The following is a 19,047-nucleotide window of genomic DNA, read 5'->3' as shown; positions in this document are numbered from 1 at the left end:
ACACACACACACACTGACACACACACACTGACACACACACACGTACACACTGACACACACACTGACACACACACACTGACACACACACACGTACACACTGACACACACACACTGACACACACACACACACTGACACACACACAACACGCACACACACACGCGCGCACACACACGCGCGCACACACGCGCATGCATCACAAACTCCAGCAGCATAAATACTCGTCGTGTTGTGACCACACACACACACGCGCACACGCGAGCTGCAGGTGTGCGTAATGATTACGGAAAACACGAGCGATAAGGCCCCGTCATCGCCTGTAGGTCATATCCGACTGGACGAAAACAACGAGCTCACGTCACAGGAACGTGGAATGTCCAGCCCAACGCCTAATCACGCGAACTCCGGTCATCCTCGCAGTAGCTGTGGGGTCACCGCATCGCGCGGCGCTTTCAGATGCACTTCTGCGGCCCGTCTGGAACGTTCTTCCCGTCCGACATTAGTAAGCCACTGGGAGCTGTGCACTTCTAAATCATCATCATCTAGATTGAAATCTCCTTTCTGTGGAACTTGTTTTGTGTGTTGGTTTGTTGTCCTTCCCCCGCACCTCCGATTAGCCTCATTTTGCGGCATTACAGTTACATGTATTATTCTAACCTCTGTCAAATCGTTGCATTTTCTGTCGCCCCAGCACCGAGCGTGTGCCGATTGTCAAAATGTGCACACGTGGTTTCCGTTGTGATCTGTATCCGTGCGTTTTGCGTATTCGGATCCGAGGTCTCTCTTTTTCCTCCGCGGCGAAGTGGAAAAGCGGGACCTGGGTTCGCACTCGCGACTCCGCGTGGAGTTTGTGAGTGTTCGTGTGCTGCGCGGGATTTCCTGCGGTTTCCTCCTCCCCTAGCTAAACAACAACAACAACAACGACGACACAGGTACAACGTAACTGGTTCTGGCAAGAACACTCGAGGTGTGAAGATATTCAAACGCCAAATAGACGCCTGCCGCAGGGTATCAGAATAAGTATTAACCACACGTGACGCAAATCAGGTGGCAGTAGTAATACTCATAAAGTGCCGACGTATTTGCGAAACGGCGTAAAAGTGGGGACGGCAGAGACGTAAACCGGGGTAATTGTGTCGTCTCTAAAGCGCTTTAACAGAGGGATGGATGGGGGGGAGATTGCGGGGGGAGGGGAGGTCCCCCCCCCCCCCCACTAACAACAGCCAGTTCCAGATTATCCCAGTAGCAAAAGTAGTGGCTACTACATATTTAGTAGTAGCTACTACCTATGTAGCTGATGCTACAAATGTAGTAGCTGCTACAAATGTAGTTGCTGCTACAAATGTAGTAGCTACATGTGTAGTATGTAGTAGGTATTACATGTGTAGTAGCTACTACATATATAGTAGTAGCTACGAGCCCCGCACTTTCAAGGGCCCCGCGCGAAATGCTTTCAAGTTATGAATTCCGGTTCAGTGTTTCTGCACTTGCTCTATTACTATAGTACTATACCGCCTTCAACTTTTACGAACGACCGGGTGTTTAAGGTTAGCGACTTGTCGTATTTATCTGGCTGTATAGCAAATGAAAAAATACAATTATTTGACAATGCAAGTGAAAAATGAAATGTTTTAATATAAAAAAAAATGTAATTTAGGGCCCCTTTATAACAACATATGCTACAGGCTCAATCCGGCACTGCCCACACCCCAGCCTACACCAGGCCTCAGCTACATCACCGACAGACACGAGCCACGTGCTTCGCTTTGTTTTGGCCCAAACACCGTCGCGAAGGATTGTGCACGGCTCGCGTTTAACGCCCCCCCGACCCCACCCCAGTCGCGCGTTCCACATTCAGCCAGCGCCACTTGAGCCTCGACACTTCTGACCGATGCTCACGTGACGTGAACGAAACAATTAGCCACGGCCACATTCGAAAAGCCGAGCATTTTATTTTGTTCGTATTATTTTTTAAACGAATTCTTTTAGACGATGACCCGTGGTGAACAGGCGAAAGCGCAGCTCTGCAATTCCCTGCTGACGCCGCTGCTGTGGGAAGGGCCTGCACGCTCGGCGAGACGTCTTTGGAAGAGGTGGGAGGCACTCACACCTTAGCCCACTGTCACGCAGTCACCTGTCGATCGACTCGCTGTGGTCGTCCACCCAAGGGTGACTGCTGGGCGGGTGGACTCTGAGTGGACGAGCATTATCAGGCGTTACGGTGAGCATGACTGCTGGCCCACCAGTAACATCATTGTCAAATTACACCATCATCATTATCACCACTATCATCATCATCGCGACTATCATCATCATCATCATCGCGACTACCATCATCATCATCACCACTATCATCATTATCATCATCACCACCATCATCATCTTCGCCATCATCATCATCGCCACCATCATCATCATCGCCACCACTATCATCATCACCACTATCATCATCATCGCGACTACCATCATCATCCATCACCACTACCATCATTATCATCATCGCCACCATCATCACCACCGCCACCATCATCATCTTCGCCATCATTATCATCATCATCGCCACCACTACCGTCATCATCACCATGATCATCATCACCACAATCAACACATTACCATCACCATCATAATCACTACCACCACGACCATCATCACCACTACCATCACCACCACTACCATCATTATCTATCACTACTACCACCATCATTATCATCATCGCCACCACCATCATCGCCACCATCATCATCGCCATCATCATCGCCACCACTACCATCATCATCGTCACCACCACTATCATCACCACCATGATCATCATCACCCCAATCAACACATTACCATAATCACTACCACCACTATCATCACCACTACCAATCACCACCACTACCATCATCTAGCAAGCAAGTGGGGCCAGGAGAAGAGTGACCGACTGTGGCCAGACGAATGTGCCTCGTGTCTGAGTAAAGTCGCAGACACGGACAACAATTTTCTAACTCGGTCGCCTTACTCGAGAACTGCAGCGCACTGCCGAGGAAGAAGACCGCGATGAGACAATTGGCTCAACATGTCCCCCACCTGATGAAGGACGCTTGTGTTGCGCCCGAAACGTCGTGATTTATTTTATTTTATACCTACGTTGACTTTACCGAAAGAACCAAAGAGTATACTTAATTTGGAGCTTTGGTGACTGCAGGAATTACTCTTTGGTTCTTCCGGTAAAGTCACGTATAAAGAGAAAGTAATAAATTAAATACTAGCATACGACGTTTCGATTGCAACACAAGCAATCATCGTCAGGTATAAATGAAATAGAAACACAAATCTAGTATACTTAGAAATGTAATGTAATACAACAGAGAGTCGGATAACATAACAGTCAACACCCTACCTATACACTACTACACTACACTACACACTACACTATACACTACTACACTACACTATACACTACTATACACGACTACACTACACTATACACTACAATACACTACTACACTACACTATACACTACTACAACAGAGAGTCTGATAACATAACAGTCAACGCCCTACCTGGTTGATTACGTTCTTCCTGAGAATGCTAAATTTGAGAGAAAGAGATCAAACACAGAACCAGAGACATATAGACAGACATATAACCAAATAGTATGTCCCGTACCCCATATGTGTGAAGATCGACTGCGTTCGGGAACAGATTCTTTGGTGGTTACCGCTGCTGCTTTTTCCGTGGTGCACACACACAACAACAAACTCAACACATTGTGTCAACAATACCATGACTGTTGACCTTAAATACACATGTAATGCGCGACGTTTCGGGCAATGGCTCTTCTTCGGAGTCATCGACATCGTCATTTCCGATGATCGTCATCGTTACATCTTCTTTAGAAATGTTTTTATTTTTTTTACAAAAAGCATGACTTTATATTTGTGTGTGTGTGTGTGCGTCGCCATCCACTAACAAACATTACGGGGTGGGTAGCCGGTGGGGTGGGTAGCCGATGGGAAGGGAATCTCCCATCAGCTGGGGCAGGTTGTCTCGCTGCAATTAGCGGCGGCAGTGACGTGTTGACGAGAAAGTAAAAGAAGTAGACGAAAGAAAAAAAAAACACGTCTTCAAATATTTTGCCTTTCAAAATGAAACGTTTAAAGCTGATTGATCGCCACGCGACATCCGACGACTTCCCCCACATCCGTCCGTCTGTCGGCTGGGGTTTGTGATGCGGAGTTAGCGAGCACCTATTAAGGTCCAAACACGACGAGCAGTGCTGTGCGCTCTGCGAGTTGGAGAGCGACTATTCATGTATGTTGTGTGTGTGTGCGTGCATGTTGAACTTCCTTCGCACCGTACGTAGCCAACCATGCTAATCGGAGGTGCGGGGGAAGGACAAACTAAACGCAGAAAGCAGTTCTAAATAAATTAGTTTTCAGTCGAGACGATTTAAAAGCGCCATAGCTCTCAGTGGCTTCCTAATATCGGACGGAAGAACTTTCCAGACGGCCACAGAAGCGCATCTGAAAGCGCCGCGCGATGCGCTGACCCCCGACTCTGTTCGACGGAGTTGGCGTGATGGTTTATGCTCCGTGACGAGATCGGCGTGGTTCATTTGTTACTGATGATGATGTTGATGATTTTACTGCTACCAATGATTCCGCTGATTGTTGCTGCTGCTGCTGCTGATGATGATATTACTGATATTACTGATGATGATTGTGAGACTGCTGATACTGATGACAATGTTACTGCTGATGATAACGATTGTGATTATGCGTTTGAAGGCAATCACGCTGCGACTGATGATGATACTGTTGATGATGGCTATGATAATGATGCTCCTGCTGCTGATAATGCTACCGCTGCTGTTGCTGCTGCCTATGATGTCACGACTGCTCGTAATCATGATGATGTGATGACTGCTATGATGATGATATTACTGATAATGATGATGCTGCCATTGCTGCTCATGATTGATATTGCTGTTACTGCTGCTGGTACTGCTGCTGATGATGATATTATGATACTGATGCTTCTGCTACCGATGTCGCTGCTGCTGATGATGATGGCGACGTCGATGATGCTAATGCTGCTGCTGATGATGACGCTGGTGATGATGACGACTTCGATGACGCTGATGCTAATGGCATTGATGCTGACGGCACTGATGATGATGATGATGATGACACTGGTGATGATGACACTGATGCTGATGATGATGACACTGACACTGATGATGATGACACTGATGATGATGATGACACTGATCATAATGATGACACTGATGCCGATGATGACACTGATGATCATGATAATGATGACACTGATGATGACACTGATGATAATGATGACACTGATGATGATGATGAAACTGATGATAATGATGAAACTGATGCTGATGATGATGATGACACAGATGATGATGATGATGATGACACTGATGATGATAATGATGACACTGATGATAATGATGACACTGATTATGATGATGACACTGATGATGATGATGACACTGATGATGATGATGATGACACTGATGATGATGGCGACACTGATTATGATGATGACACTGATGATGATGATGACACTGATGATGATGATGATGATGACACTGATGATGATGGCACTGATGATGATGACACTGATGATGATGATGATGACACTGATGATGATGACACTGATGATGATGACACTGATGATGATGATGATGATGACACTGATGATGATAATGATGACACTGATGATGATTATGACACTGATGCTGATGATGATGACACTGATGATGATGATGACACTGATGCTGATGGCACTGATGATGATGATGATGACACTGACGATGATGATGATGACACTGACGCTGATGATGATGGCGCTGACAATGATGATGACACTGACGATGATGATGACACTGGTGATGCTGATGATGATGACACTGATGATGATGACACTGATGATGATGATGATATTATTGTCACGCAGGCCAGAGCCAGTCCACGCTTTGTAACCAAGCCAAGCGATGTCGCCTCTCCATCCCACCGCCATCACCACCACCACCATCATCACCATCACCAACCTCCTCCTCAACCTTGCTGTCGCACTGCCCACGCCGACGAATGGAAAACAACAACAACAACCACAACAACAACAACCACAACAACAAAGACAGCAGCAGGAGGAGAATGGAACTTGCCTGCCCACCCTCTGTCGCTGCGAGGGCGTCTGTGCAGAAGCCCTTGCCGGTGAGCACATGAGCAGCCACTCCGCTAATCGATTCTCCCAGCCTCAACGCTTTGGCGCTGTCCGTCTGTGGGGGGGTGGGTGGGGGGGTGGTTGGGGGGCTGGAGGGGTGAGGTTTGGGTGGTGGACAGGATGACTTCGACAGCGATGCGCTCAGTGCGAGCCGTGAAGTGGGCGTCGCTCCTTGGGATGTCTCGCCGCAGACAATGGGGTCCTCAAACAATGCGGTCCTCAGACAATGGGGTCCTCAGACAATGCGGTCCTCAGACAATGGGGTCCTCAAACAATGCGGTCCTCAGACAATGGGATCCTCAGACAATGGGGTTCTCAGACAATGTGGTCCTCAGACAATGGGGTCCTCGGACAATGGGGTCCTCAGACAATGCGGTCCTCAGACAATGGGGTCCTCAGACAATCCGGTGCTCAGACAATGGGGTCCTCAGACAATGGGGTCCTCAGACAATGCGGTCCTCAGACAATGGGGTCCTCAGACAATGGGGTCCTCAGACAATGGGGTCCTCAAACAATGCGGTCCTCAGACAATGGGATCCTCAGACAATGGGGTTTCAGACAATGGGGTCCTCAGACAATGGGGTCCTCAGACAATGGGGTCCTCAGACAATGCGGTCCTCAGACAATGGGGTCCTCAGACAATGGGGTCCTCAGACAATGCGGTCCTCAGACAATGGGGTCCTCAAACAATGCGGTCCTCAGACAATGGGGTCCTCAGACAATGGGGTCCTCAGACAATGGGGTCCTCAGACAATGGGGTCCTCAGACAATGCGGTCCTCAGACAATGGGGTCCTCAGACAATGCGGTCCTCAGACAATGGGGTCCTCAGACAATCCGGTCCTCAGACAATGCGGTCCTCAGACAATGGGTCCTCAGACAATGGGGTCCTCAGACAATGGGGTCCTCAGACAATACGGTCCTCAGACAATGCGGTCCTCAGACAATGCGGTCCTCAGACAATGGGGTCACCAGACAATGGGGTCCTCAGACAATGGGGTCCACAGACTCTGTGGGCCGCCTTCACCGCAGTGCCCTCGTGCTCACTTTGTTTTGTTCTTCCATGAAACTCGGAGGAGACGGCGACTCCCCCCCACCTCAGCCCCGCCCCTGCCGCCCTCACTTCCACCCCCACCCGCCCGGCCCCACAAGTCTCTTGTTGCGCGACCTGCAACGTGAACGCGACTGTCACTGTCGCTAAGTCACTCCCCAAGTCGGTGCGCAACTCGTCAGGAACCCCGTGCGCGCGCGTGGGGGTTGTTGTTTTGTTGTTGCTGTTGTTGTTGTTACTATTGTTGTTCCCTTCCTCGTCTCGACTCGCGAGGGGGACAGAGAGAGCAGCCTCCAGCGGCCGCAGGACTTGAAACTTTCGTGACTGCAGGAAAACATATTCTTGGTTCTTTCGGTAAAAAATAATTGGCGCTGGATTTTTTGCATTTATGATTTTCAATCTATTACTTTTCATTTTAATTTAATTTCTTTTTATTTTATTTTCCATCTACGTAACTTTACCGAAAGAACCAAGAATACAAGCGTCATGAAACCCACCGTTTGGAACGCGCGCATTCATTAACCCCCCCTCCCCCCTCCCCCCATAAACCCGCCTCGCCGTCACGATCCCCCTTGAGTCCCCTCTCCAACTCGCTCGTTCGTCTCCCTTCTCTTAAAAACCCTCACGCAGCCCCCTCCACCCCCTACCTGGCCTCGCTGTTCACCTGCTTCCGCTCGTGCCCGTCCCTCCACCTCGACGCCACGGCCGCGCCGGGCCCCCAGGACGACAGCGGCCTCCTCCTGCACGCGTCCTCCTGCTACGTCGCAGCGGTGGACCCTGCCGCCCTCGCCGACCTCCGGGTCCTCGTCGTCTCCGACTGCCGCTTCGCGTCCTCCGCGGTGCTCCTCTCGCTGCTGTCGGCGCGCGCCGCACGCCTCGAGGTGCTCGTGGTGGCCGGCGAGGGGTCCGGCGCGTTCGGCGGGGAGCTGCGAGCGGGAGTCCTGTCGGGGTTCCCGAACCTCGCCACGCTGGGGCTGCCCCGGTGCGGCGTTGAGGCCGTGGGGGATGGAGCCCTCGAAGAGCTACCCAGGATCAGGAGGCTGGATCTGAGCGGCAACAACGTTTCCTCCTTCTCCACCGCGTGGTTTGGTGGCGGTGGTTGTGGCACCAGCGTGGTGACTGCGGCGACCAGCAGCAGCAGGAGTAGTGGCGATGGCAGCGAAAGCAGCAACGTCACCATCGGCACCACCACCACCATCAGCAGCAGCATTGATAACATCAACACCACCATCGGCCCCATCACCACCAACACCATTGACGCGACTAACACCACCACTACCAAGACCACCTCCACTAGCGCCACCAACAACATCACCACCACCATGACCGCCACCTATAACATCAATACCACCAATCCAACCACCACCACAATCAACATCACCACCGTCAGCATCACCACCACCACCCCTACCACCACCCCCATCACCTCCACCAACGCCACTAATATTACCACCACCACGCTCAGCACCACTGCCAGCACGCCTCCCAGCACCACCACCACCGCCACCACCACCGCCGCCACCCTCACCGTGGACCTCAGGGGCAACCCCCTGTCGTGCGCCTGCCTCTTCCGTGGCATGCGGCGCCAGGACGCCCGGCAGCCGAGGCCGCGCGTCCTGTGGGACAGCGCCCGTTGCGCCCCCTCGCCGGACCCCTTCTCCGCCGAGTCGGCGCTCCCCGACTGCGAGGCGCCCTCGTTCCTCGCCGCGTACCAGGAGGTGGTGGCAGGGAGCCGCGGCGACGCGCGCCTCACGTGCGCGGCCCGCGGCGTCCCGGCCCCGCGCCTCTCGTGGCTGGACCCGCTCGGAGCACCGTTCGGCAACACTGCCACCGCCACCGCCGCCGCGGTCTCCTGCGTCCGGCGAGGGCCGTGGACGTTCAGCACGGTGACGCTCGCCGCCGTGAGCGCCTCGTCCGCGGGGCTGTACGCGTGCCGGGCGTCGAGCGCGGAGGGGGCGGCCGCCTCGCTCGTGCGTCTCACCGTGGCGAGGACGGAGGACGAGGGGGCGGCCGTCGCTCTGGCCGCGGGCGGGGCCGTCCTGGCCGCGTTGGCCGTCGGCTTTGCGTTCGCCAAGCTGCGGGTGGGCAGGAGGAGGGTGGCCGAGGCGATGGCCGTGAGGCGCGGCTGCTGCTTCCAGTACTGGAAGAGGTTCGGGAGTCCCGCGACGCAGCCGAGGAGGTTCCATCGCTTCGTGGACACGCCGAGCATCATCGCCAGATCGCGGAACGCCTCGACCGCCTCCGACTCGACGTCCACCGCCACCGCCGCCGCCGCAAGATGCAGAGCGGGGAGCGGTCACGCGGGGAGGCGCGCTGGGGAAGAGGCCGCGGTGGCGGCGGCGGCACCGACCGCAGTTGCCCACCCGACCGAGCCCAATGAGTTCCAGCTGGGGTTCGAGAACCCGGCGTACGTGGACGTCAACGAGCCGTCGCCCGGTCCGTCGGCGGGAGACGCGGCGGACGGCGGGCCGGGAGACGCGCACCCCGAGCAGGGTGCCGACTCGACGGAGGTGTGAGCGGAGCTCCGGTGATCCCCGGCGCGACGCGAGACCGGGATGGCGTGGGGTGCCCGCGGGTGCCCGTCGTTTAGAGGGGGGGGAGCCATCGTGGAGGAGAGGCTTAGGTGGAGACTCGAAGCGTTGCCCCGATTCGGCGAAATCGATCGGTCGTTTGTTGTTTAAACATCGCAGGGGACGACTCGGTGGTGTCAGTGGTCGCTCAACGCAGCAGCGACTCGCGGCCCAGACGTCGCCGCTTGGATTCAACTTCCCGGCGCGCCAGTTGGAACGATGGGGGCAAAGTTCATACATCCCCCTCCACCCCCTTCCTCCACCACTCCCCCCTCCGCCCCCCTACGAACAACGGAGTGATAGGGGTGCCCAACGCGGAGATGGAGCGGAAGCTGAAATGAGCTGGTGGGCCGCGAGGTGCCACGTGGATTGTTACATCGCGAGACCGTGGGAACAATGGCGACGGCTCGGCTGGGGTAGGCCTTCGAGCAGCAGTGGATAGATTCAGGGTGATCGATGGTGGTGGTGACGGTGATGACGATGATGATGATGAATTGAGACTGAGATTTATCCAGCTATTGCAGAAAACGAGGTTGAGGAATTGAACGTTAAGCGATTGCGTACAGATGACGTAATCTTTGGTTCTTTCGGTAAAGTCACGTAGGTAGAAAATAAAATAGAAAGCCTTTCCCACCTGATGACGGACTCTTGTGTGTGCGCCCAAAACGTCGTGATTTATTGTATTTGTCTACCTACGTGACTTTACCGAAAGAACCAAAGAGTATGGATTCCTGCAGTCACGAAAGCTTTGAATCAAGATTACAGATGACGTGTCACAGGGCTTCACCACAACACCGATGACGAGGCCTGTGTGTGCCTAGAATGACTTTGGCCAATTCTTGAGTGGCAATCACTGCCACAGCGATTGCAAGTGATTGCGGTGTCAGCTCCAGAGGTGTTTGTTGCTAATCATCAATAAAATATGAACAAAATGGCACAGTTGAGGACACAATAGGGAGAGAAAAAAATATATTTTAAAAATGCAGAACAATGAAGGAGCGGTGGCGCAGCAGTTAGCACACTGCGCTATGAACCAACTTAAGTTCAATACCCAATCGCGGTTAACATCAGCGGGTACAATTAAGGGTGAGGGTAAGTGGTTAAGATTTACGGGTTTGGGGTGATGGTATAATGGGGAATGTTTATAGGTTGTGGTCACTGGGTAGGGTTAGTGTTGGAAACGTTTTCAGGTTAATGTGTCATCGTGGTTAGCGTTAGGGGGTCAAGGTTCGGAGTATTGATGGGAGTTAGGATTTTTTTCGTGGTTAATGTTAAAGATATACTTAGCGGTAGTGATAGGGTTATATGGTTAGGGAGAAGGATCAGATTTTTATGGGTTCGAGTTAATTGTAATTATTACGAGAATTCCGATGTTATTGTAATCGGGTTGGGCACGACATTTTATTGGGGTCTAGAGGTTAGCGTTCAGATTAAATTCAAGGGTATGAGGGTTAGGGTTATGATTTGCATTTAAGGGGATAAGGATTTGAATCGCGTTAGGAACTCAGGTTGTGCGTTTGTGGTTCTGGGAAGCGTTAAGGGGTATGGGAGGGGGGTAGTGTTATAGGGGTAATGTTTATCCTTTTTACCTTTGGGGTTATCAAAGATTTGGGGCGGTTAAGGTTACTTACGGGTTAGGGTTAGAGGTAATGTTATTGATCCGCGGTGTGGGTTCACTCGCGTAGGATAGTGGTAAGCGCCGAGGGGCAGTGTTAATCCTCCCCTCGTGTGCCGTACCGAACCTTCATAGGTGCTGCTCGCTAACAGCACTTGCCCCAACAGTTCGTTAAGGCTACACGGGGGATCTTTGTTGTTGCTGTATAGCTAAAGGGGATATCGGGGGCCGGGGGGGAGGGGCTTTATGTGAGGGGTCGGTTGTCATCAGCCCCTCCCTCCTCCCCCCACCCTTTCCCTCCCCACAGTGGGATGAGCCAATGTCAATGTCTCGTTCAGATCTGCCTCCCCTTAAAATTGTACGATGCCGAGGGATGTGCAATTCTGGAACGTGAATAAAAATAAAAAAAAATAAAAAATAAAAACCATGCCGAGGGAATTGCAATTCTGGAAGGAGAAGGAAATAATCATTAAAAACCATGCCGAAGGAGAAGGAAAATAATCATTAAAAACCAAACAATGCCTTTGAATGTGCCGCAAAGCGCGTGAATCGTGGCGTGTCTCATCTGCATGAATGAATGGCTTAATGATTACCTTTTGCACAGCGGTTTATATTTACATTAAATATATATATTTGTGCTTCATTCAGAAGTGTATTATTATTATTGTATGTCAGGTTTAATTGGATTACAGCTGGTAGCTTAACAGGAAAGGGGGTGAGAGTGCGAGAGGGAGGGGGGAGCGGTGGCGCAGCGGTTAGTGCGCTGCGCTACGAACTCAGCAGAGCCCCGAGTTCGATTCCCGCTCACGGCCAATAACAGCAAGGAATCCGTGAATCGGTTCTGTGCCCTCCCCTAACGAATACTTGCTGCGGTGCAGTGGCGTAGCTAGGATTACATGACATGTAGGCTGTCTGTGGCGGGATATATAAACTTTTAGGTTGAGGTGTAGATTTGTGCAGTAAGTTTCAGGCTGCCGCGCCCGCCGCAATAAGTTATAATGCAACGTTGTAAGCCTCATTTTAGCGCCCCTTTACCTTGGCGCCCGGGGACACATGTACCCCCTGCCCCCCCCCCCCCCTAGCTACGCCTCTGCTGCGGTGTGTAGTGAACATCGCCACTGGGGAGACAGGCTGCCGCACGTGGTGCTGGCTACCCACCACCACCTCGTGTGCCGTGCCGGCCTTCATAGGTGGTGCTCGCTAACAAGCGCCTGTTAACGGATGTCATGGGAATCTTCGTTTTTGTTTTCGTGGCTTCCTCCTGCGGTGGGGGAGCGGTGGCGCAGCGGTTAGCGGCAGAGACCCGGAGCGGATCGTGGTGGAGATATTTGACCATACTTCACCGCGGGGAGCACAGAAGTACCGAACAACACTTGGCATTGCCGGACTGCCCGCGACTCGGCCTCAAATTGAGTTTAATTCTGCTGCGATGTGTGAACATCGTCACTGGGGGAGACAAAGGCGGACGGGGGTGCGTGGTTACTGGCCACCCAACCCCGCCATGTGCCGTGCCGTGCCGCCCTTCATCGGCGCTACTCGCTAACAGCGCTTGGCCCCAACAGTCTGTTAAGGCTGCACGGGATGATCGTTGTCCTTGTATCCAGCAGATATATATTTTCGCTCGGCTTGTTTGTTTTTAATCCAGCCGCGGTCTACAGAGCGCCGCGCCGCGCACACCGAGAGCAGCTCGGCGCTCGTGGAGTCGGAGATCATTCGAGATAAGAGCCGGGACTGGACGGGTCTGGCTCGCTCCAATTATCCGTCACGAAAACATTGAAGGTCAAGGTCGAGAGAGGTCACGACGGCCGATGTCGGCGAGGGCTTTCGCCGTCGCCGCCGCCGCCGCCGCCACCACGAACCACGCGTCGCCATCCCTTCCTTCCTTCTGCCAGAGCTCGCCACTGTTGCAAAAGTCGACGATTCGATGAGAGCTTCAATGCGGTGTCGGCTCGGAGATGTTTGGGGGGGGGGGGGCCCGTTGAAGCGATTCGCTTTTTTTCTTTTCTTCCAGAGGCCAGCTGGTCACGCGTGATGGTAGCTCACCATTGGAGTGGCTGATATCATCATCATCATCATCACACGTGGGGATTGATCGTAGCAGCCAAATCATATTGAGCACGTGTTGATTCTAAATGTGGTTGGGGGGGGGAGAGAGGAGTACAAATCCGGAGGTACCCTGAGAACAATCCACGGGGAGAGAGAGAGAGACAGAGAGAGAGAGACAGACTTTGACTTTTAAACAACTTTTATTGCCGCCAGCAGCAAAAGCACTGGAGGCGATTTCAATGTGAAATACACAAAGTCACCAGCAAACAAAAGAAAATTAACGCTACAAATCGACGCGCTGTGGCGCTGAAAGCACCGCGCACAATACATAAGAAAAGTCACGTGGTGGTGGTGTCATCGCGCACGCCACGGTGACGAGCGAGCGCTTCAGAAGGTGAACACGAGGGTGCCGTCCACGCTGGTACAGAGAGGGGCTTTTCCGGCTCCCCAGCGTTCGAAGAAGACGCGCACATCACCAACATGTGTGTGGTACGCGTGCTCCAGCCAGAGCCGCGCCTTAAGCAGGCCTCTGAACACTGGAAGCACAGAGCAGCCGTCAGTGTCACCCTCCAGCATCTTTTTTTATCGTTCTGTACACCGCCATCTTCGCCTGAGAGAGACAGAGAGAAAGACTTTAACTTTTAAACCAATTTTATTGCTGCCAGCAGCAACATCTCTGGAGCCACTTTTGATACGCACGCCGTGTTCCTTGAACGGTGGAGGGCCGGTTAGCCCTAGCAGGATTATCCCCACTTTGGGCCATGATGTTTTCCTGGCTCAGGGATTTCCCCTCCCCCAGGACCTCACAGAAATGCTCAGCAAATCTGCAAACCTGTTCCTGGGGGTCGGAGATTGGATCACCGTGTTTTCCCCTAATGATGGTAATAGGTGTGGCGCTGCAGGTTACTTTTTTGATGAAGTTAAATAGTGATTTGTGATCGCGGGCCACTGAGGCACACTCCATCTCCTCAGCAACCCGCGACCACCACCCATCCTTACGGCTTTCCGAACCTCCGAACGAAGGCTGCGGTAAACCTCCTCATTCTCTGACGTGGGATGCTGTAGCCGATGAGAGTGGGCCTGTCGCTTTTTCTCAACTAACCTGAACACCTCCTCTGTCAGCCAGGGTTTCTGGGGAGGTCTGGACCGCGAAACCAAAGGAGCCATTGCAGCTGCATGAGTCACAGTCCTAAACCTCGCCCATTTACCCTCGACATCAGGAGGCGTGGAGGACGATGCCAACCCCAGCTGCAAGCGATGATGAAATTCTCGCTTGCAACTTTCATCAGCTAACTGAGACCAGGCCACTTTAGGTTGGAATGGGGTCCTGGGTGTACACCCACCACCGGAGTGGAAGAATGGCAGGCGCATCTTGCAGATGACTAGTCGATGGTCAGTGGGCAGATCAGCTCCACGGTAGGTCCTGGTGTCAAGAACATGGGCCCGCATCCGCTGTTCCATCACTATGTAGTCCAGCAGATGTTCTTGCTTGGACCCGGCATGCATCCATGATGTTGTGTGGATGCGCCGATGCCGGAACAGCGTGTTGGTAATTACAAGCCCATGGGTTGCACAAAAATCTAGCAGCCTCTTGCCGTTGTTATTGAGCTGATCTGGCCCATGTCTTCCAATCACTCCAGACCAGGTGCTAGCATCATGACCAACTCGGGCATTGAAGTCACCCAACAAGACGACTCTATTTCGAGGGGCCACTTTAGCAGGCACCTGTGGCAGGAGGTCATAGAAAGCATCTGACTCATCGGCCTTGCCTGCATCCCTCCACGGATGTTCGTCTTCGGTGGGGGCATAAGTAACCACGACCACCACTCCTCGCCTCTGGTTGACGGGAAGGCGAGCCCAAAGTAGCCTGGGGCTTACAGCTTCCCACACCTCACCGCCATTCTCCCACGCCCCCTTCATTCTTTTGTTAAGAAGAGGAGCCACTCCATGTTGTTGGCAGCCGGTCCACCGGATCTCCTGAATACCACAGAGATCCAGGCGGTACCGGTCCAGCTCCCGACAGAGGAGTGGCAGCCTCTCCTCTGCAGTGAGCGCTCGAACATTGCACGTGGCCATCCGAAGTGGCTTTTTGTTGTTTCTGGAGAAGCACCGAGAGTAAAGATTCAGTCTCCTGGCTCCGCCAAATGGGGTTTGGCCAGGAGACATCATAGACACCTGTCCCCCAGGGGCCTCCGGCACAAGCTTAATACATTTTTTACATCGTAGTTTAGTGGTAGTTAATTGAAGGTGGAGGGGTTACCAGCCCCTTGCACCCGTCCATAGCTCCCATTTGGCCTCTGTGATGGTTACTAACGCCATGAAGGGAAAGGGCCAATCTAAATTGGCCCTCCCCCCATGGCACTGCCCACCACAGCGTTGCCGTCCGGCACCACGAGGAGGTAGGGGGTTGTTTTTACCAGACCGTATCGGGTCATGCACACGCACACATACACACCAACCGGACTACAATACAGGGTTAGGATTTAGTGCGTGCTAATTGGAAGAATACGGTAAAGGTGTAAGCCGATAACAATAGCGTTGGCAATAACTGACGCCATAGCTACTACCCACTTACACTGACACGCACTTTTACAAAGATAATTAATCTCAGTCGCCCTGTTCAATAGAGGAGGCTGAATGAAATTGAACTCTGGCGGTTGGGGATTAGCAAAGCCTGGCATGTGTGCTACGTCAGCCCCTCCGTACCATCCCACATCCTCATCATCATTAACCTCAACCATGATCAATCCACTGCTGAATGAATGCCTCTTTCCGAACCACTGTCGCCGCCGTCTCTCACGATCCTGCGATGGTGAATCGATCCAACCGGCTTCAACCCGCACTAAAACCGGCAACAAATGTTGGAATTGTGGTCTGGGGTACGGAGACCGAACGGATTTATTTAATTCACATGATTTTCTCTGTGATGATCATTTTCTCGCTACGTGCATAACCCCCCCCACCCCCTCGTTATTTATCTATTCATCTTTTAGTTGTTTTCATTTGCTCAGTGGCGGTCTTGTTTTTGTTTGTCGCCCGTGCAAGGGACTGGCTCGTTGATGTGCAGCGTTGTGCTATGCAATTGCATGAATGACGATTTATAAAATGACATTATCACTCTTATTATTGTGATTCCCACGCCACGAGCAGATTGAATCGCTCCGTCTCCGCTTCGGCGGTGCCGCACTCGACGCGTCTCCACTCCCGTCGTTATTCTCAGCCGGCGGTGGATTGAGACTGGCGGCTGATGCTCGCTGACACACGATGCGTGCAGCGTTGAAACACGCGCGTGTTCTTTTGCCCGCTGCACGCTGCACGCTCTCACCGCCGTGGTCTATCCATCGCTGGATGAAGGCCACCGTCGCTACTTCTCACGACCTACCAGCTGATTGCATCGCTCCGTGATGGCTTGATGTTTCACATGTAGAGAGAGAGAGAGAGACGACGAGATGAAGATCTCCCCTAGAGCCTTGGGGGCAATTGCTGCTCGCCAGTAGCACCTATGAAGACCGCCGCGGCACACGACGAGGCGGGCGGCCAACACCACGCCCGGCAGCTTTTGTCCACCCACTGGAGATGTTTACACGCCGCACCAGGCCGAGTCGACCTGGGGGGAGGCCCAGGACCGGTTCGGATAATCGTCACGGGTGTTGACCGTGAGCGGGAATCGGCGGGGGGTGGTAGGGCGCCGGGTTTGTAGCGCAGCGCGCTAACCATTGCGCCACCGCTCCCCCCACACACACACACACACGTGACCTATATTTCCCCACACATTCTGACGGCTCTTTTAATTGCGCACTTAATTCCGCCGCTAAAATACATCAAGGGGTTTTTGGGGGGGGGTGGGAGGGGCTCTCTTCACCAAATCAAATCGCGATGGTTCAAGTGTGCGTCTCTGCGTGTCACCGTGCAGTGCGTGCGTCACCGCAGCACCTCCCTTTAGCAACAGTGTGGCTACGTACGGTGCGAAAGAAGTCCATCGCACTGTAAATACAGACATCGATTTTTTAGATTGCCCGAGTGGGGTGCACGGCGCAGCGAATGACCGGGTCACGAGGCACGCAAGAAAGCTACGTTGTGGTGTTCAGTCCTCCGCCTAGGATCTCAGTGGATTTTACTTTGATGGCTGAAAATATACAAATTGTAAACACCCACTGCGTTACTGAGTTCGAATTCAGGTTTCAGCCATGCGTAATTACACAGGGCTCTCAGCTGTCGCGCGAGACCCACGTGATCGCAATGAGACCCACACACAGAGGCCCACATACACACACAGAGACCCATAGACTCACACAGAGACCCATAGATTAATATATTGATTTGTGATCAAAACGGGTTCTCAAATGTAGCGAGTTCACGGGTTGAGCCGGTTATCAGTGACTCACATAGAGACCCACATACTCCCAGTGAGACCCACAAACACACATAGAGACCCATAGACTCACACAGAGACCCATAGATTAATAGATTGATTTGTGATAAAAACGGGTTCTCAAATGTAGCGAGTTCACGGTTTGAGCCCGGTTATCAGTGACTCACATAGATACCCACAGACTCAACAGGGAGACCCACAGACAAAGATGGAGACCCATAGACTCACATAGAGACACACAGACACAACATGGAGACCAATAGACTCACATAGAAACCCACAGACTCAACAGGGAGACCCATATAGTAAAATAAGGCGGTATAGTATACTAACCCTATTAGTATACTATACCGCCTTCAACTTTTATGAACGACGACTGGGCGTTTAAGGTTAGCGATTTGTCCTATTATCTGGCTGTATAGCAAATGAAAAAATACAATTACTTTACCATGCAAGTTAAAAAAAAATGGTGTTATAATATTTGTGTTTTTTTTATTTAGGGCCCCATTATAACATTGCTACAGGCCCCGCACTTGCTTCATCGGGCACTGAATGTGTGGACTTTAATTGCGCCCGCAAGCCATTTCGTCAATTGAGTGCACGTGGGTCACGGTGCAAATACGGTAAATCGTGCCTCTCACGATGCATTCCGTGATTCGAGTGCGCGCGTGTCGCGGTGTGTACGGTAATTCGCGCCTCTCACCAATGCATTCCGTGATTCGAGTGCGCGCGTGTTACGGTGTGTACGGTAATTCGCGCCTCTCACCAATGCATTCCGTGATTCGAGTGCGCGCGTGTCGCGGTGTTTACGGTAATGCGCGCTCTCCGTTCTCAGGGACCGGGAGCGATGATTGCGGTTGCCATGGAGACCGCGGTGTTGATTTCCCCGCACGGGACACGGGCCTCGTGACGTCACGGCGCTCACAGCTGATACCATCTCACGCCGAGATAGCTTATTTATATATTTTTTTTCTTATAAATATAAAACAAATTATATTTTGGTGATAACTGCGACGGCAGTTGTGCAACAAACAACACTAACAACACCATAACTTAAACGCATTCGAATATAACACGCAAAAAAATAGTCGACGTTTCGGGCAATGACCATTCTTCATAGCACACACATCAGAAGGATCGTTTACCGAAACGTCGCCTAT

At 52.3% G+C, this 19,047-nt stretch overlaps 1 protein-coding gene across 2 annotated transcripts; it reads left to right on the top strand.

Annotated features, from left to right (window-relative positions):
• The first annotated feature begins 317 nt into the window (after positions 1-317).
• On the top strand, positions 318-11,870 carry LOC144730271 (uncharacterized). 2 transcript variants are annotated; one of them, XM_078610949.1, is made up of 4 exons: positions 318-500; positions 1,988-2,091; positions 5,966-6,225; positions 7,915-11,870. In XM_078610949.1, exons 3-4 carry the CDS (start codon positions 6,003-6,005, stop codon positions 9,798-9,800), a joined length of 2,109 nt encoding a protein of 702 aa, XP_078467075.1. In that variant the 5' UTR covers positions 318-500; positions 1,988-2,091; positions 5,966-6,002; the 3' UTR covers positions 9,801-11,870. The 2 variants fall into 2 exon arrangements, with proteins under 2 accessions (XP_078467075.1, XP_078467074.1); XM_078610948.1 differs by lacking the exon at positions 318-500 and having other exon boundaries at positions 1,303-2,091.
• The last annotated feature ends 7,177 nt before the right edge of the window (positions 11,871-19,047 follow it).

This window comes from Lampetra planeri, chromosome 35, assembly GCF_965212315.1.
Source record: "Lampetra planeri chromosome 35, kcLamPlan1.2.h2, whole genome shotgun sequence".
Taxonomy (NCBI): domain Eukaryota; kingdom Metazoa; phylum Chordata; class Hyperoartia; order Petromyzontiformes; family Petromyzontidae; genus Lampetra; species Lampetra planeri.
This window is presented reverse-complemented; position numbering and strand designations above follow the sequence as displayed.

Excerpts from the sequence above, each read along its gene's own strand:
- LOC144730271 (XM_078610949.1), top strand. The coding sequence starts at position 6,003 with ATGTCGCCTCTCCATCCCACCGCCATCACCACCACCACCATCATCACC. Across the intron at positions 6,226-7,914 it reads CTGTGCAGAAGCCCTTGCCG|CCCCCTCCACCCCCTACCTG; the intron begins GTGAGCACATGA and ends ACCCTCACGCAG.